Source organism: Callithrix jacchus, chromosome 5 (genome assembly GCF_049354715.1).
Source record: "Callithrix jacchus isolate 240 chromosome 5, calJac240_pri, whole genome shotgun sequence".
Classification (NCBI taxonomy): domain Eukaryota; kingdom Metazoa; phylum Chordata; class Mammalia; order Primates; family Cebidae; genus Callithrix; species Callithrix jacchus.
In genome coordinates this window covers 87,422,042-87,443,062 of record NC_133506.1, presented here as the reverse complement: position 1 = coordinate 87,443,062, position 21,021 = coordinate 87,422,042, and the positions used below count along the sequence as shown (strand labels likewise).

At 36.8% G+C, this 21,021-nt stretch overlaps 1 protein-coding gene across 19 annotated transcripts in view; it reads right to left on the bottom strand.

The window, feature by feature from the left end:
• EFCAB3 (EF-hand calcium binding domain 3) overlaps window positions 1–21,021 on the bottom strand; it is a 466,563-nt gene that overhangs the window by 227,167 nt on the left and 218,375 nt on the right. For 17 of the 19 annotated variants that reach the window (XM_035300329.3, XM_035300331.3, XM_078373418.1 and 14 more), the window contains 4 exons: window positions 19,246–19,350; window positions 11,115–11,231; window positions 10,037–10,090; window positions 3,320–3,424 (listed from right to left, as the gene is read on the bottom strand). In XM_035300329.3, coding sequence (XP_035156220.3) covers window positions 3,320–3,424; window positions 10,037–10,090; window positions 11,115–11,231; window positions 19,246–19,350 — 381 coding nt within the window. Of the gene's footprint in view, window positions 1–3,319; window positions 3,425–10,036; window positions 10,091–11,114; window positions 11,232–19,245; window positions 19,351–21,021 lie in introns of those variants that run through there. The other 2 variants (XM_078373433.1, XM_078373434.1) reach the window with 2 other exon arrangements.

The window sequence follows — 21,021 nt, the reverse complement described above, 5'->3', positions numbered from 1 at the left end:
ATCAATAGTAAAGAACTACTAAGAAAACTCCCATATATTTGAAAATCAGTAAGTGCATTTCTAAATAATTCATGTGTCAAAACACAAACCGCACAAAGTTAGAATATATCTTCAATTTAATGACAATGATAATATTACATATTAAAACTTGTGGAATAAGGTAAAGATGTGCAGACAAGGGAATTTAGTCTTAAATGCATACTCTAAAAAAAAAGATAAAAAGACCAATAATCTAAAATTCTATCTCAAAATGTTAGAAAAAAATAGCAAATTAAACCTCTCAAAAGTAGAAGAAAATAATAATAAAGACAAAAGCAGGAATTACGGAAACAAAAAACAAACCTTACATAGAGAGAATGAACACAGAAAAACAATTGTGTTTTGGAAAGACTAACAAAGTTGACAGATACCTGTACTAAGATTGACAAATGAAAAAAAGGGAGAAAACATAACCAATGACAAATAAGACCACCACAGATCCTACAGATACTTAAAAGATAATAGGAGGATACTATAAACATTATGTAATTGGTTTGAATATTTAAAAAAGGAACAAAGTCCTAGAAAACCATAATTCAGCAATAATGAGATATACATAGATATAGATATATACCATTCACAATTACATACAAAGTGAAAATTACCTAGGAGTAAATCTAACAAAAAAGAAAATCAAGTTAACAAAAATAAACTTAGTGATGAACCATTTTTAATGGTGTACCACCAACCTGAATTCAGTCATGACAACTGATTATTAAATATTCAGTTTTGTGAACTTGATTTTTAAATTGTTTACCACTGGAAATCAGCCATGGTGAGACAATTTACATCATAGAGGTTGAAAAATGCTACAAATCAAGTGGTAATATTTTACAGAGAGCCATCTTACCAGCATACCACTTATTGTCATTAAGAAGAACTACAAACCACTGCTCAACGAAATCAGAGAGGACACAAACAGATGGAGAAACATTCCATGTTCATGGTTAGGAAGAATTAATATCGTGAAAATGGCTATACTGCCCAAAGTAATTTACAGAATCAACGCTATCCCCATCAAGCTACCATTGACTTTCTTCACAGAACTGGAAAAAACCACCATGAACTTCATATGGAACCAAAAGAGAGCCCGCATAGCCAAGTCAATTCTAAGCAAAAAGAACACAGCGGGGGGCATCACACTACTGGATTTCAAACTATACTACAAGGCTACAGTAATCAAAACAGCATGGTACTGGTACCAAAACAGAGATATAGACCAATGGAACAGAACAGAGGCACCGGAGGCAACACAACATATCTACAACTATACAATCTTTGATAAACCTGACAAAAACAAGCAATGGGGAAAGGATTCCCTGTTTAACAAATGGTGTTGGGAAAACTGGCTAGCCATGTGCAGAAAGCAGAAACTGGACCCCTTCCTGACACCTTACACTAAAATTAACCCCAGATGGATTAAAGACTTAAACATAAGACCTGGCACCATAAAAACCCTAGAAGGAAATCTAGGCAAAACTATCCAGGACATAGGAGGAGTAGGCAAGGACTTTATGAACAAAACACCAAAAGCATTGGCAACAAAAGCCAAAATAGACAAATGGGACCTAATGAAACTCCACAGCTTCTGCACGGCAAAAGAAACAGTCACTAGAGTGGATCGGCAACCAACAGAATGGGAAAAAATGTTTGCAGTTTACCCATCTGACAAAGGGCTGATATCCAGAATTTACAAAGAACTCAAACGGATTTACAGGAAAAAAACAAACAAGCCCATTCAAAAGTGGGCAAAGGATATGAACAGACACTTTACGAAAGAAGACATATATGAGGCCAACAATCATATGAAAAAATGCTCATCGTCACTGGTCATCAGAGAGATGCAAATCAAAACCACATTGAGATACCATCTCACGCCAGTTAGAATGGCGATCATTAAACAATCTGGAGACAACAGATGCTGGAGAGGATGTGGAGAAAAAGGAACACTTTTACACTGTTAGGAGTGTAAATTAGTTCAACCATTGTGGAAGACAGTGTGGCGATTCCTCAAGGCCTTAGAAATAGAAATTCCATTTGACCCAGCAATCCCATTACTGGGTATATATCCAAAAGACTATAAATCGTTCTACTATAAGGACACATGTACACGAATGTTCATTGCAGCGCTGTTTACAATAGCAAAGACCTGGAATCAACCAAAATGCCCATTGATAATAGACTGGATTGGAAAAATGTGACACATATACACCATGGAATATTATGCAGCAATCAGAAATGATGAGTTTGTGTCGTTTGTAGGGACATGGATGAATCTGGAGAACGTCATCCTCAGCAAACTGACACAAGAACAGAAAATGAAACACCGCATATTCTCACTCATAGGTGGGTGATGAAAAATGAGAACACATGGACACAGAAAGGGGAGTACTAAACACTGGGGTCTATTGGGGGGAAAAGGGGAGGGCTAGTGGGAGGGGGAGGTGGGGAGGAATAGCCTGGGGAGAAATGCCAAATGTGGGTGAAGGGCAGAAGGAAAGAAAAGCACACTGCCATGTGTGTTCCTACGCAACTGTCTTACATGCTCTGCTCATGTACCCCAAAACCTAAAATCCAATAAAAATTTTTAAAAAGAATGTCTCCTATGGAATATCTGAGTAGAAATGTCTCAAGGCATTTGGATATAGCAGTCTGCAGTGCAGGAGAGTGGTCTATGTAAAAATACAGATTTGAAAGTCATCAGCATGTAGGTGATATGTAAAACCACAGATATGAGTGAGATTTTCCAGAGAGAGGATGTAAAATGAAAATAAGAATGAGAAAAATCCAGACTGTGGTAACAACACAGAAGCTAAGGGAAAAAAATTTCAAGATCAGATGTATCATCAATATCAAAGACAGCAGAGAGCTCCAACAAAAAACAATGAATAATGTCCAATGCAACTGACAAATAATGGCAAGTTATAGTGTCCTAAGAGAAGTTTTAGTAGTGTTAGGGAGCTGAATCCGAATAGGAAAATGAATGGGAAATGTGGAAAGAATATACATTAACCTTCTTTCATTCCTTTCTTTTTCTACATTTTTCTTTGGCTTCCTGAACATTCACAGATGTGAAAAACAACCTTGGAATCAGTCTAGTCAAATGCTTTGTATTCTATGTAGATTTAGAAAATAAAGCTTTGTTCTTGCTCTGGACCTGAATCTTTCTGAGATTTTACAAGGTTTTTTATTATCACAAAATTAAACTGGTTTTAGAAATACTCATCTATAAACCCTTGACCCTCTTCTGAAGGATTTTTTAATATCTAAAATGAGTCACCATCAACTGGAAGGTTTCTTGTCAGCTTTCTAAGTTCTTCTTTGGTGAGTTCAATCCCCATGTTTCCTAGTACGTTGTCCAAGTCTCTGATATCTACTGTCTCTCCTTAGTAAAGAGAAAGAAATATGAAAACCACCACTAATGCTGAAATGTTCTACCTTATATTTGCTTATGCATTACAGATATTTTTTGCAAGTAGACTTAAGATCACTGGAACCTAAGTTTACACAGATTCAATACAATTAGAATTAAGCTTACTTCCCTTAAAGAATAAACATATACACCATAAATTTCCAAAGGGAACAAAATTAGCTTCCAGTGTATTATTCTTATAATGAAAAAGAAATTTCTAGTGAAATGAGAAAATTACTATGGTTGGAATAATAATACATGGGTTTGAATGTTATTTTCTACTATTTATTACCTACTGGAACTTTTTCAAATAGCCTAACTTCTTTAGTTTTCAGTTTTCTGTTTTATGAAATGAAGATATTCCTACCTGTTTCATAGAGTTTCTGTGGAGATAAAGTTACATGTGAAGAGACTTAGAACTCTGTCAGCATAGCAAGTGCCTGATACTTTTTTTTTTTTTTTTAGACGGAGTTTCACTCTTGTTACCCAGGCTGGAGTGCAATGGCGTGATCTCAGCTCACCGCAACCTCCGCCTTCTGGGTTCAGGCAATTCTCCTGCCTCAGCCTCCTGAGTAGCTGGGATTACAGGCACGTGCCACCGTGCCCAGCTAATTTTTTGTATTTTTAGTAGAGACGGGGTTTCACCTTGTTGACCAGGATGGTCTCAATCTCTCGACCTAGTGATCCACCCGCCTCAGCCTCCCAAAGTGCTGGGATCACAGGCTTGAGCCACCGCGCCCGGCCGCCTGATACATTTTAATAACTACTTCTGAGCCAAAGGAAGGCTCAGTTACCTTTTTAACCCAAACTAGATTCATTGTCCATGCTAACCACAATCACTGAATGGCAATTATCTTGCATTTCACAATTAACCTTTAAAAATAAACTCAGTCTTTTCTCTAGAAAAGTGTATCAAAATGTGTATAAATATGATCAATGTAAATCAACCAAAAACAGACATTCTGTCAAGATAAGATAATTTAAATTATGTTGGATCCATACGTTGGAGAGTAGCAGGATTCCTTATCAAGCGATTAGGAACTACGATGAAGTAAACTGGGAGTAATTTGTCCAGTCATCATCCATCTTACCATTGAAAGCTTTCAAACCAGGTAAAATTTTATTCTGATACACCTTCTCAGACTTAGTTTATGTCTCTACTGTGAAATATATCTGATCATCTATTTATGGTCATTACTGAGAAAAAAACTTATTGTAAAAGCCTAATATTTAACTCAGAAGACAAACATTTAGCAAAAAGATATAACTGAATAAACGTTCATCATTGTGATGATTCTTGTCTTTCTTTGGGATGAAGAGTAATGCTCAAACCGTGTGTACATCACGAAAAACATTCATATATTTCCTATAATTGTAATAGTTCTTCATTAATAATTAGTAATGTCATTAACAATATTAATAGTAGATATCAGACCACGCTCTCCTATGCTACAGCTAAGTCAATACAAATGTTTCATAGCCTTTCTCCCAGTTTGAAATTGACCAGTAAGTCACACCTTTTGACACTGAACTTATTTTCATAATGCTAGAGTTTTGCCTTTTTTTGACTTTTCACCTGGCCTCTCATACACCTGTTCCAGGAATCCTATCTAAACAGGTGTGGTGGATCTGTGAGCAGGTATATACATACATACTCTTAAACGGATAATTCCCAAACCCTAATTGTTTTCAACCACGATGAGCCCACAAATAATGGAGACTGAGGTTTTGGGACGGTAGAGGAGTGATAGAGTGGTCAGTCTTTCCCTCTTTCCATCTCTTCTCAATTCAAGTCTGCTTGATTTGTTCTGGCATGTTATTATTACTTCATAACCTTGATTCCTGGCTTCCCCTGAATCAAAAACATTTTTAAGGATCTAGAAGTAGTTCGAAGTTTCAGAATAAAGGCTGACACTCCCTCTTCTTATTTCTCAAAGGTCTGTACTCGGGAAAATAGGAGACAAGTGTAGAAAAGGTCAGTAACAGTCCACCGTATTCCAGTAAGAAGACAACAGAAGGATAATCCACCACATCCAGCTTTTCTCCTGGAGTCAGTCACCAGAACAAGCAACAGCATCAGAGAGACTGTATAATACATGATCTGTGAAGTCCACTGTAAGCTATCTATGTTAGTGGCTAGAGATCTTAAAAGAATACAATTGTAAAAACCAGGCAGGCAGGGGGACTCAGTATATGCAGAAATAGATACAGAGGACAAAAGCATCACACATTTCAGGACAGATAATATTTACAAAGAGAGAAAAGGGAAGAGGGTATCCCAGATGGCACATGTAGGCTTTAAAACCTACACCTAATATGGAGATGAAGCTATTTGGTGATGGTGGGAGGAGAAAATCAATCCAATGTGATGACAGGCTGTCATGTTATCAGCATAACAGGCCTTGGCAGGGTCCCAGGGGAACAATTCATTTATCCAGAGAGTGCATACATATGGACTCCACAAATAGCATCTCTCCTTATTAGCCTTCAAACTAGAAGGAGATGGGAAATAGGTATACCAGCCCTGCTGGAATTCATAATAAAAACTGGCAATCATAGAACCATAAAAGGCCAGAGGAACACCTTCAGGCTGACTGGGGTTCAGCTGGAAGAACTGGAATGGAACACTCAAGGGACCATCAGAGCTTAAACACCAGGAAGGATTGAGAGGAAGCATGCACTGGGACATCTGGAAGCAAGAAGTAAGACTTTAGAACTATTTCTCTATAGACTAGGATACTGACAAAAGGGAACCAAGATAGAAATTCAGACCAGGAGCAGCTTGGAATAAGAAAAAAGACAGGGACCTGTCAGTAGCAGTTGGGCATAAGCAAGAGATACATTATATGGTAAGAAGTAAGAAACAGCTGCTGGTCCTGGGGTTGGGTGGGCAGCCAGGATGACAGGATAGGGAAGCACTCTGTTATGAAGATCAGAAGGATGATGAAGACAAGATAATCATTACAATCTGGAGTCTTAAACCATTATTTTCACCAACCAAAACAATGTGGTTATGGCACAATGTCTTCTTAACCTGTGAGTTCTGCACCAGCTTCACAGAATCCAAGAAACAGGTAAAATGCACCTAAGATGGTTTCATAAATTTGCACTCTCTATTATTCCATCTCTATAACTTTCTTAGAGATGAAATCATACTAGAGAACAAATCACTGGTTGACAGCCTAAATAATAAAGTTTTAAATTAAAAAAATACAACTCACAGAGAAGAGAAAATTTATAGAATAGTTTAAGTTTCATAAAGGAGCACTTTTCCAATTTGCCTTAAAAATTAGGAATATCTGGGGCTGGGCTCAGTGGCTCACGCCTGTAATCCCAGCACTTTGGGAGGCCGAGGTGGGTGGATCATGAGGTCAAGAGATCGAGACCATCCTGGTCAACGTGGTGAAACCCCATCTCTATTAAAAATACAAAAAATTAGCTGGGCATGGTGGTGCGTGCCTGTAATCCCAGCTACTCAGAAGGCTGAGGCAGGAGAATTGCCTGAGCCCAGGAGGCAGAGGTCGCGATGAGCCGAGATCGTGCCATTGCACTCCAGCCTGGGTAACAAGAACAAAACTCCGTCTCAAAAAAATAAAAAATAAATAAACAAAAAACAAACAAACAAAATAATAGGAATGTCCGATAAAGATGATGAAGAAAAGAAAAAAATTAGGACTATCTTTGTAGGCTGGCCATGGCGGCTCACACATGTAATCCTAGTTTGGGAGGCCAAGGCAGGAGGATAGCTTGAGCCCAGCATTTTAAGACCAGCGTGGGAAACATAGCAAGACCTTCTCTCAAAAAAAAAAGAAAGAAGAAAGAAAGAAAGAAAGAGAGAGAGAGAAAGAAAGAAAGAAAGAAAGAAAGAAAGAAAGAAAGAAAGAAAGAAAGAAAGAAAGAAAAGAAATAACTTCATTACAGTATGGAAGCTAGGCCAAAATCTTGTCACCCTTGAAGCAATTGTTCGTGACACCCTTCCATGCCCAACATATGTAAAGGTATAACATTTTAAATTCTATCAATGTATTTTTCTTTCTCACATCTCCTTTTTTCCATAGAACCTTTTTCCAAATCAGCCATAGAATTTAGACTACTTCAAAAGAACAAAAACTGTTTTTAATGTTTAAAGGCTACTTTTACAAAGCAAAACTTCAAGGTCTGACACTTAGTGTTACTGTAAAATAGAGGACAGAAAGCCCAAAAATTACATAAGGAAAGTTCCTTTCCTCCTTCTTTCTACCCTCTACTTGATAAGAAGAAAAATAAAAAGTCTACTTTACAGTTTAAGAAAGTGAAACTGAGAAGAGAAAAAGTCACAGTAATATATTTTTATCTACCTATCATCTACCTACCTACCAATCACCTTTCATCTATTTCTCTTTTATCTATTTATCTCAATTTACAGAGAGGTTTAAGTGTTCTTGTTGCCTACTGGCCACCTTCCATCTCCTCCCCGAACTCCCCTCTCCAAGAGGAGGTAAGATAGAAGAAAAACTCCAGAGATGCTGGTGGGAATGAGGGTAGGGTTATGAAAAAAGCAATAAGGACTTGTGTCATACTTCCTGTTTGGAACTTTGTGAAGTTACCAGCTCACTAAGTGCACAGGCACTAGCATTCCATTGTCATGAAGGATAGATATTGTGGCATGGTATATGTAGGCAGACAGAGGGCTGAAAATATGCCACCCCTGGTCTCCTTTGGTTTTTGTGTGATATATAAGAAATTCAGATACTTCCATGTACTTCCAGTGAGGAATGTGAAAGGTATTTGGGAGAGGAAGGCTAGTGGGTTTGCCATGGGATATCAAGTCAGGGGGCAAGATGATTCCTAGCAGAAATGATTGAGGTAGACAGCATAGTCTGGGTACAGACAGAACACTTAACTGAGATTCAGAGGTCCTCATCACCAGTCAGTGCTAAGACTGAGCCAAGTTAGTGAAGGAAGGATCACAGAATCTTGACTTTGCTGAGAAAACAGATCATGAATTTCTCAAGCAGAAGAATTCTACAGGAGAGGTCAACAGGATCCATGGAAACCCATGAAATATGGGACATTGCTAAAGAGACTATCAAGAACAAGTTCTGGCTGCCCTCTTCTACCACCAGGAAGACACTCAAGCTTTCCCTTATACTGGGGTGACTTTCTGAAGGGAAATAAGAGAAAGTCTTGAAAACTGGTAATTTCCCAAAATGAGCTGGGTCAGCTAAAAGAGATGATTTTTTTTTTTTTTTTTTTGCTTAAACCAGAAGAAATTGGATTACTGGTCAATTTCAGTCCTACCTTCTCATCTTTCAACATCCCACCCACAGCCAGAATAGGATGGGAGACTGAGAGAGAAATGAGGTTAGAAAAAATAAAGAACATACCACATTTACTGTGTACTTCAGTTTGTAGTATGCCAAATTTGAACCTGCTACATATACATACCCATTCCTTTAACATTTTTTTCTCTATGGCTACTTTCCTACTTTCTCTTTCTGTACCTCTCAGACTTGTTTCCCTCTTTTTTTATATTTAGACTTTAGGCCTATAGGTAATTCTAGTATACCATTCAAAATTGTTTAATACTGATGGCAGAAACCATAAGTGAATGGTTTGCTACTATAAATATACAAAAACTTCAATCACAAAACAGTTTTATCTTTCATTATAGTTATATTGAGCTAATGTTTTCTTCAACATATTTTATAAAGCATTGGTATATGATATAGATCTGGAAATTTTCACACACAGTCTCAAAACAAAGCTCCCTTGAAGAGAAATTCATCAGTCGAACATTTTCTTATCTGTGAGTTTAACCAACATATTCCCAGGAATGTTTCAAAAGTCACTGAGATCAATTTTCTTTCCTTTGAAAGATTAGAAAAAGAGCCCAGGAAAACATTTAAGAATTATTTAATAATTGCAACATAAGCAAATACCTAGCAAGGTATCACTCTAATTCAGCTATAGATCAAAATAAAGATATGAGCTATTTTCAATTAATTGCATAGTCTAAAATAGTCATGTTTTGGTAATCCTCTTATAATTCCAGGTCAGAAATTATATATCAACAACCTAAAATTATTTACTAACAGGTAGTATCGTTATTATTTTCTCTTGAATTATTAAGCTGGTTGTCTATACATAGACACAATCTAAAGAAAAATTACATACATTTTATCCTGATATTTACCCACTAAGCCTCTAGTCTTTCATTTCTAAAATGAAGAATATACCTGTATAATAGATATAATAGTAATAATGCATGCAAAACACTTGGCACAGTGCCTGGTATATAGAAAGTGTCCACTATATAGTAGTAATTATTATTTTTATTATGCAACTTAGGTTTCATATTTCTAACGTATAATCAGTGAAGCATGCTATTGGTGAAACCTCTAGAGGATGGAGGACTTCTGTCAAGAAACAGCACTATAATTTTATTTTAAGAACACTGAAATTCAAAGTCAAAGTGGTTCATTAGAAAATATTTTTATTGTTAATAAAGTGTCAGAAGTTACAACGAAATGGTTACATATTCAAAATACTGTTACAAAGAAGTTTGTAAAGCATTAGTATCTCAGTTTTACATCAACTTCTTACCTGTAACAGGTATAGCTGCATGCAACAGTTTAATATGTTTCACTTTCCCATCAGCTATAAAACAATACAAATCACAGAGACCACAGTGAGATTCAAAAACACAATGTGAAGGTCTTAATTCTGAGACAGAGCATTAGAAATCAATAATTTCCCACTATTTTCACTATAACTGTATTTCTATCATCCCTTCCCACTCCATAAGAACATGGAAAAATGAGCATTTGAAAAATGATATACAAGCTTTTTTTTCATTAAAGTACTGTAGTGTTAAACTCTATAGCATTAAAGCCAAAATTTTTAAGTATTTTCCTCCATATCGAGCAGATTCATTTGATCTCCTGACCTCTCTAATTTGCTCTCTTTCACTCAAGGAAGGAAAGAAAAGGAAATTTAATGCATGTCTACCAAGCCATGTATTTAGATACTTCCATATGATTCATCTCATAATTCTGTGAAGATACTATGACTCTTTTTTAAAAAAACACATAAAGAAGTTGAGCCTCACGAAAGTTAAGAACTGTGCCTAAATCACAAGTAAAGTATTGAAAACTGTATCTGTCAGATTCCTAAATCAACATTTGTTCCATTCCAAGTCAAGTAGGCTGCTAGGGCAGGATTTAAAAGCAGCACAAACACTTGCACCAAAATTCTTTAAACTGACCATAGTCACACTTGGTCCTCAGTGAGCACCTATGATAAGCTGATATTTCTAACCCCTAAATTATTTTCACTTATATTTTTTGCCTATATATTTATCTCCTCCCTTAATCTAATGCACCTTTAAGAATAAACACTAAGTTTTGCATATTTTATAAATCTTTCCTCCAGATCCTAGCATGGGCCTTTCTTCTTTGAATTTACTTCAAGAAACATGGAGTATTCTAAAATATCATGAAGGTAGTACTCAGTTCAGCAAAATGAAATGCTTACTTTTGGACTGAGTTACCTTAACATGTGTCAGCTGTATTTCAAGAACTAAAAAAAGTAGAATTTTAAACATGTGAAATCATAAACCCACAAGCCTAAATTATCCCTGCAGGGGGATGAAGGTGGTGGTGTCTATAATAGTCATAAATACCTGGCAAATTGTGTGACAGCTCTTCAAATTCCTTATCAGAGAAATTCATTTCCATTTTCTCTAGAATGGTATCAAGGTTATTGATATCAACTTTCCCCTCTTGCAAAAGAGAAAGAACTATGAAAAAGGTATCATGATACTATATCACCAAAACAAAACAATGTCTATGTATTATCAATACTATGTCCAAAATCTATCCAAGTGGCAATGAGGTTTAATATCAGAATTAGAAATAAAATGTATTTCATTAGGCTTATGTTAAAGAAAATTCTATTCAGCAAGATTTCTAAAAGGAGTCTGACTCCAAACCTCAGCTGAAATGTTCCCCTCCTCTATTAGGCAGTCCCTAACTATCCCATCTAAAGCAACCCCAGCATCTTCCATTCTTGATCATATTACCTTCTTTTCCTTTCACAGCACTTACTGCTTCATAAATTCATCTCATTTTTATTTATTAATTTCTCCCTCACCTTAGTGGAAATATGACTTTCACGAAGGCAGGAACATCGTCTGATTCACCACTGTATCTCTTACACTTATAATACTAGAGAAGTACCTGGTACTTTAAGAGCACAGTAAATGTTAATTAACTGAATGAATTGAATGAATTATAGCACTGAAGGCAAGCAATCTAATATTAAAATGTTAGACAAATAAATGTTGTCCAGACTATCTAGAAAGGTAGTCTCCATTGCTGATAAAATCCTGAGGTCTCTATTTCACATTTTTGTTGCATAAACATCAAGGTTGATTTTTTCTTCGCCTATCAAGATTGGAACTCCTTTCCAAGATACGAAACAGTTTATCATGTAGTATTAACTAGTATTAACTGATGAATATCTAAAATAATAACCAACCAATTAATATATGATGGCAAGACTGACAATCTAATGACTAGGAAATGGTATAAGAATCAGAGCAAAAGGATCATAGTTACTGTCTTGCTCTGTTACCCAGGCTGGAGTGCAGTGGCATGATCTCAGCTCATTGCAACCTCCCTCTCCTGGGTTCAAGCAATTCTCCTACCTCAGCCTCCTAGGCAGCTGAGATTACAGGCACCTGCCACTACGCCCAGCTAATTTTTGTATTTTTAGTAGAGACAAGGTTTCACCATGTTGGTCAGGCTGGTCTCAAACTCCTGACTTCAAGTGATCCACCCGCCTAGGCCTCCCAAAGTGCTTGGATTACAGGCATGAGGCACTGTGCCTGGCCTCATCTTACTTTTTATTTTCTTTTGAGATGGAGTCTCATTCTTGTTGCCTGTGCTGGAGGGCAATGGCTTGAGCTCAGCTCACTGCAACTTCCCCCACCGCTGGGTTCAAGTGATTCAACTGCCTCAGCCTCCCAAGTAGCTGGCACTACAGGCATGCACCACCACACCCTGCCAATTTTTGTATTTTTAGTAGAGACAGGGTTTCACCATGTTGGCCAGGATCATCTTACTTTTAAGAGCCTCTATTACATTTATTTGTTTCATCTGATTTATTGTTTTGTTACATTAAAAGGCAAATACATATAATAATTTATAAAAACTGTGAAAGATTCCAATATTTCATAAATAAATTTAGAAAGTTAAATTTTATTTTAGAATTCGGCATGACAGTCTTTCCAAATGACCTGAGAGTAGGACATTTAGAATACTTCTCATTTAGTAATATGATGATTAGTAACATGTCCATTCTTAATCTTTCTCTACTCCCACCTACTACTGCCATCCTATACTAATTATTTAGGAGCGAATCATAGACATCATATCAAATCATCTGTAAATATTTCAGTATATATGACTAAAATATAAGAACACTATAAAAAATATTACTAAGTCATTATCATGCTAAATTTGTTAACAAACTATTCCTTAAAGTATCAACTATCTAGGTTGTCTTCATATTTTTCTGATTGTCCCAATTTTTGAGCTTTGTTCAAATTCGTTTATTATTATTTTAGATATTTATCAGTTATTTGAGTTTGTTCAAATAATGATCCTAATAAAGTCTGTTATCTGCAACTGCAAATTCTATTACATCTTTTAGGTATCTTTTAAATTTTTTTTTTAGTTTTTACAATGATATAGAGAAGTTTGTTCAATTCATACAAGTAATTTTTCAGATCTCTAAAATAAGCCTGACCTGAGAGGGAAAAAAATCCTTACATTGATAGCAAAATACCTTCTAGCCCTCATAAGTCATCTGCAATCACTTAGTAGGAAAAAAATTCCATAATCACATAGATCATGCAAACACTTTTTTATGCTATTGGTATTCACTTTTTCAAACTGAGCAAAACAATGTAAACTTTCACTTTTTTAATGCATTTCAAATTTCATATATATTAATGTTTCGCTCATTACCTACAGAAATTAGATAAGGGGTGAGAAAAAGATCCCTGCATTTTCTCATTTTCCTCTTTTCTCCTTGAAGTAAACCAAAAATTCATTAAAAATTTTTGTGCTGCATTTTCTTTTGCTTTATTTTTAAATTTTAGATACGGGGGTACATGTACAGATTTGTTACATGAGAATATTGCATGATGCTGAGATTTGGAGTATGGATCCCATCATTTATGTTTTTATAAATCAGAAGCATAACAAAAGACTCAATGGAGTAAATGAACAAATAAGTATTCAATTATCAGTAATCTAATAGGTCCTCATACAGCTTTAAGATAATTTAACTTTAACATGGAAGTATTAGAACAGAAGTTTCCCAAGAGCCACTCACTTTAAAATAAATTATGACTTACATCATTACTATATAGATTATATCAGGCAAAGACAGAAAGAATTAATTTTTTTCTCCTTTCATGAAGGACTGTAAATCATCTATCATGTTGACCAAATGTGTTTATTGAAAGTTTTCTTAACATTAGACATTTTTATAGGAGTAAAATAATTAGCAAATAACCATTTGATTTCTTCTTTCCTCCTAGTCTAGTCACATAAACCAACTGTAATGGAGGATACAGATTTCAGCTGTAATTTGCAAAGTATTCCAAGAGCTGTCACACTGCCAAGAACTAGAGAAAACTGCCACCCACAAATAATCCATCAAGGTAAGTGTAAGTACGGTGTGGTTTTAATTTTCTTTCATATAATGCCAGACAACCCCAAATAACTATAAATGCCTTATTTTATAAAAAGCAATTTTAAAACCTTCAAATTTACTTAAAGTATTTAAATGTAGAGCTCTCAAATTTCCTTTAATCAGGCCAGAAATCATCGCAAAAATTATGATCACAGTTACAAATGAAACAAGTGAAATGTTTTAAGTTTAGGACAATCAAAAAGCTCTATGTAACTTTTTAAATATAATCATTTATTCAAATATACTGTAAATGGGAATGATGATAACACAGGAAGCAAAAATAAGCTTGCAGATGAAGTTTCTAGAAGTTCATGAAAACAATGCCATCCCATATTGCAGACACAAAAGAAAAAACAGTTCTAATAGAGTTAAGAGTACTCTGGTCACCTTTGTTCCTTTGGTCATGCAATGTGTAAACTATTTTCCCTTCCTATAACATGGTAGTCCACAGGAGGAGCTAGTGAATATTGTCCATTATGAGAGGATGATGGGAGCCAGACCAAGGCTTAGCAGCAGAAAGACCATCTGGACTTCCAGAACCCTGTGGCTGCTCCAGACACTAATCATGTCTTTTTTAATTTATAGGTCCCTACTTGACCTCATTTTTCCCTGCGCTTTTTTGAAAACACTACATTGTTAGCTCTTTAGAGTTTCCCATAACCTGGATTTTGATTATTATACCCCCATGGTGTGGTTTAACATATTCCTCTGTGCTCTATCTTTTTCTGTGAATTGGTAGTAAGACATAGAGGCTCGACCAAATACAGGGTCAATTGGAAAACAAATAACTCACAGCTAATATTTTGTATTTGCATCTGAAAACAAAGTCTAGTTTTCGTTATTTTTGGGTGATAATAGTGATCACTGATAATTATAGACTAGACCCATCAAATTATTAAAGGTTGCAAAATCTTCATATTCAATTCCAATCATTCCTTTTTTCGTTTAGCTGCAATACATTCATAAGATAAACTTCGTCTTCAGTTATTTGGCTACTACAAATTAAACTTTGTAGAGAAAGTGCTTATTTCCCTCTATATACCAGTCTCAAAATAATTTGTTTCCTAGACTCTTCCAGTGATGATTTGTGATAATTTTGTTAGTTGTTTGTTTTGCTGTTTCACTTGAGTATTATTTAAAAAAACTCATAGATTTAACGATTTGTTTCAAATTACTGCAATTATTCTTACTGATGATCAAATTGTCCTATGTTTGGCCAGGGGGAACCTATTCAAGTCAGTTTTTGAGTTCTTTTGACATAAACCTAGTAGCACTGGATAGTTTTATTGCTTTGTGGCATTATGAAATATTCCAGGCTCTTGTTGTACATTGTCTTTGCCATATCTGGGATCAACCATTTCTCCAAAAAGCCATTATTACAGGAGGTAGCTAGTCAGACATGAGCAGAGCAGGAGACACTCTGGCTCCATCCACCCCCATACATCAGGAATGTCAGGTGACCAGCAGGTGCTGGTCTGGTGGTTTTTAACTCTCTCTCTAAAAATACAATTTCTCACAGCTAGCATCAGGAAAAGGTAGTCTCTTAATAAACAGAAACACCTAAAACTGGGGATCAGAAGCTTCCCAATAAGATCTCAGGAGTTGGGTGAATGGGCTCAAGTATGAGAATTAAGAAGCAAAATGGTGGAGTTTAACTGGTATATGACCTTCTAGGAACATTCAGCTGGCAAGGGAAGAACACCTCAAATAATCCCCTAATCCAGTAAATCCTTTTGCAAGCACTAGCAGGCCACTGTGCATGTGGACAGCCCACCCCAAGGGAAGAATCAGGGGAGAAGGGATGCAAGACCCTAGAAGTATGCTAACATATGAAACCCCAAGTTAAAAGGTCAGACTGCATACTTGTCTTTCAAGTGGCCCACTTAGCCCTCTTCCAAGTGCACATTCCTTCCTTGTGTTCCTGCTCTAAAGCTTCTTAATAAGCTTTCACTCCTACTCTAAAACTTGCCTCAGTCTCTCTTTCTGCTTTATGCCCCTCAGTCAAATTTTTTCCTCTGAGGAGGCAAGAATTGAGGTTGCTGCAGACCTGTGCTGATTCACTACTGCTAACACTTGGGTGCCATGTCTTAGATATGTTCTGCCGATAACACCATGCTCCCTTTTGAAGAAGGGGGATATAGAACATAGAGACCACAGTCTGGGTTTTAGGGGTTGTGTTGTAATAAAAATATATTTTCTTTTGGTCCTCAGTTCCTGTTATAGAGTGATGAGAGTTTCTTTGTTATTAATAAGGAGCCCTTTTAGACCATACTTGAGATACACTAATGAAGTAACTCATGGTATGGATCCCTGGATAGCTTGGGGAAGGGGAGGCTGGTTACCAGGAAACCAACCATGTGATTATAGAGTTTAAACTTTCAGCCCCACCCCCCATCTCCTGACCTCTGGAGAAGAGAAAGGGACTAGAGATTGAGTTCAATCATATGACCAATGATTTAATGAGTCAAGCCTATAATATGAACCCAAGATAAAAACTCTAAAACAAGAAGGTTTGGAGAAGTGCACTCTCTTTTCCAGTTTTAGACACCTTGTTCCTTCCTATTCCTGAGAGTAACTATTTTTTTAAATACCATTTTTATTGTATATCTGATACTTCCATTTCTCTTTGTTTTTAAATCAACTTTGTTGAGGCATAATTTACATACAATAAACCATAATTTTAAGTGTTCAGTCTGATAAGTTTTAACAAATACATATACCCATGTAAACAATACTAGAATTATGATACAAAACATTTCCATCACCCCCCCAAAAGTTCCCTTTCTATGCTATTAGTCCCTCTAAAACAAACAATCACTGATGTACTTTCTGGTATGTTTGCTTGTTCTTGAATTTCATAAAAAGTATCATGTAGTCAGTATTATTTCATGCCTGTCTTCTTTCACTCAGCATAATGTTTTGAAATTCATCCAGAATGTTGCATGTTATCAGTAAATCATTCATTTATATTGCTGAGTAATATTCCATTGTATGAATAGTATACTTTGTTGATCTCTTTGAGGGTGGATGGACATTAGGATTATTTCCAGTTTTTAACTACTATGAATAAAGCTGTGAGCATTCATGCACAAATATTTTTGAGAAAATATACATTTCTTTCTCTTGGAAAACTATACTGGAGTGAGAGTACTGAGTTTTAGAGTAAGTTTATGTTCAACTTCTTAAAAACTACCATTATAACTGGCGTGAGATGATATCTCAATGTGGTTTTGATTTGCATTTCTCTAATGACCAGTGATGATGAGCATTTTTTGATATGTTTGGAGTTTCTGGGTCAAATGGAATTTCTATTTCTAGATCCTTGAGGAATTGCCATACTGTCTTCCACAATGGTTGAACTAATTTACACTCCCACCAACAGTGTAAAAGTATTCCTATTTCTCCACATCCTCTCCAGCATCTGTTGTCTCCAGATTTGTGGCACATATACACCATGGAATACTATGCAGCCATAAAAAATGAGTTCATGTCCTCTGTGGGGACATAGATGAATCTGGAAACCATCATTCTCAGCAAACTGACACAAGAACAGAAAATCAAACACTGCATGTTCTCACTCATAGGTGGGTGTTGAACAATGAGAACACATGGACACAGGGAGGGAAGCATCACACACTGGGATCAGTTGGAGGGGCTAAGGGAGGGAAAGTGCGGGGGGAGGGGGGAAGGATAATGTGGGGAGAAATGCCAGGTATAGGTGATGGGGGGATGGAGGCAGCAAACCACCTTGCCATGCATGTACCTATGAAACAATCCTGCATGATCTGCACATGTACCCCAGTACCTAAAGTACAATTTTAAAAAAGAAAGAAAAGAAACTACCATACTAATCTCCACAGTGGTTAGAAGACCCTTTAGATTATATGAGTTTCAATTGCTTCACATCACTACCAATACTGGGTGTTGCTGAACTTTTTATTTTTAGCTATTCTAGTGGATGAACAGTGATATCTATTTATGCCTTAAACTGCGTTTCCCTGAGAGAAATAGGAATGCTTTTATACTGTTGGCGAGCATGTAAATTAGTGCAACCACTGTGAAAGACGGTGTGGTGATTACTCAAAGATCCAGAACCAGAAATACCATTTGGCCCAGCAATTTAGTTATTGGGTACATATGTAACCCAAGGGACTAGAAATAATTCTATTACAAAGATACATTCACAAGTATGTCCATTGTGGCACTATTCACAATAGCAAAGACATGGAATCAACCCAAATGCCCACCAATGATATACTGGATAAAGAAGATCTACATATACACCATGGAATATTATGCAGCCACAAACAGGAATAAGAGCATGTCTTTTGCAGGACATGGTTGAAGCTGAAAGCCATTATCCTCAGCAAACTAATGCAGGAACAGAAAATCAAACACCACATGTTCTCATTTATGATTGGTAGTTGAACAATGAGACACATGGATAGATGGGGGGAACAACACACACTGGGACCTGCCATTGGAGGTAAGGTGGAAAGCATCAGGAAGAATAGCTAATGGATACTGGGCTTAATATCTAGGTGATAGGTTGAGCTGTGCAGCAAACCACTATGGCACAGGTTTACCTATGTAGCAAACCTGCACATGTACCCTTGAATTTAAAATAAAAGTTGAGAAAAAAAAAGAATCAGATCACATTTATGGGTGATCTTCAGCCTGCCCTCATTTCTGGTCTAAGAACAGTTGAAACTCTAATTGCCTAACCTCTTCCTGGCATTATTCTCCATTTCTTGGTATCTTACTTTCAGGCCTTCTCTTTCCTTCTATATCTCCTCATTTACCTTTGTATTTTCCTTTATCTGTTTTCTTTTCCTAAGTTAAGTCACTCATAGTAGAGACACTCTCAGATATTGCTTAAGCCTACCAATGACACCAAAGAATTATAACAGAAGACAATATTTTAACATATTTAAGAGTTAACATTTCTGAATACATTTAAAAGCTGCAATATGGCAATACAGGTATCATTTAACTAATTCTCATAGATAAGTTCCTCTAAAAATATCAGCAATGCCAGAAATGTTTACCATCAACTGGTAAATGTTGTTGTAGATTCCAAGACTCCTTATCTGTGAGTTCCAATCCCAACTTCTCCTGAATATTGTTAGGCTTTTTAGTATTAATCTTGGCTCCTTAAGAAAGATGAGACAAATTAGAGAAAAAAATGTGTTTATCTATGTGCACACATATATATATAACATAATATCTGTGAGATAAAGCACTCTGAATGTTGTGCTTTCAAGCAAACTTGCATGATTAAATTTGTTTTAAAATACTTATTAAATTTATTTAAAAATACATATAAAATAAATAGCAAAATTAGCAATAGAACCTGACATCATTAATCATTGTTCAAGGATTAAAATTATACCTCTGATGACTAGCCTAAACCAAATTTTTTAAATGTGAAGTTGGTAATTGTCCCACACTAAATTTCACCAGTAGATATTAAGTCAATTATTTGTGCCACTACTTACAATCTATACCAGAAATAGTATTTGTTCTCTTCTACTTCATCTAACCCTTCTAGATTTCTACTTATTTATTTGGTTACTAAAGTAACTTAAATACTGCTGATTTACAACAGCAATATTTCTGTGTAGGTCAAAAACATGCCCACTTTAAGAAAGCCAGAGTAAGGGGATTCTGCCAAGATAGCTGAATAGAAACAGCTCCAGAGCACAGTCCCTAGCAAGAGAGATGCAGAAGGCGAATGATCACTGCATTTCCAACCAAGGTACCAGGTTCATTTCAATGGGACTGGCTGGACAGTTGGTGTAGCCCAAGGAGGCAAACCAAGGTAGGGTGGGGTACTGCCACACGCAGAAAGTGCAACCAACTGGAGGGTCAGGGACTTAGCCCCTACCCCTGAGTACTCCAGTTCAGATACCGTGCTTCTCCCATGGCTTCTGCAACCCACAGACCAGGAGATCCCTGCTGGGCTGAAAAGCACTGCAAGTTAACAGCACAGATCTGAGTGGCAGCTCTGGCTGGCACCATGGGTTGTCAGCACAGATCTGGGAAGACATTTTGACTAGCACCAAGAGCACTTGTGGGATGAAGCTACCTGCTCTCCAGAAAGATGGGGGGCTGAAAGTAGGGAGACAGGTGATATGGCTGAGTGGGTTACACCTCCACAAAGACCAGCAAACTGAGAGTTTTGTAGCCAGCCTCTCACTTGAGAGTTTTGCAGCCAGCACATCAGTTCTAGCTTGACCTGGGACAATCAAGCTCAGTGGGGGAAAGGGTGTCCATCATTGCTGAGGTAGTTCTAAAACTACCTGTGTAAACAAAAGCCAGAGGAAGTTTACACAACAGCTGGACTGAGTCCATGACAGCCCAGCAGTGCCTCTAAAGGCAGACAAGGGACAGACTGCCTCCTCAAGTGGCTCCCTGACCCCTGTATAACCAAAAAGATGCCTCATACAGGAGAGCCCTGGTTGATACCTGGTGGGTACCTATTTGGGATGAAGCTACCAGAGGAAAGATCAGGCAGCAATCCTTGCTGTCTGCAAACCACATAGGTGATTCCCAGGCAAGCAAGGTCTGGAGTGGACCTCCAGCAGTCCTATAGCAGAGGGACCTGGCTGTTAGGAGGAAAACTAAAAAACAAAAAGAAATAGCTTCAACATCAACAGAAAGGATATCCATTCAGAGACCTCATCCAAAATCACCAACTTCAAAGATCAAAGGTAGATAAATCCATGAAGATGGGAAGAAACCACCACAAAAAGGATGAAACCATCAAAGATCAGAATGCCTCTCCTTCACTGAGGGATCACAACTCCTCACCATCAAGGGAA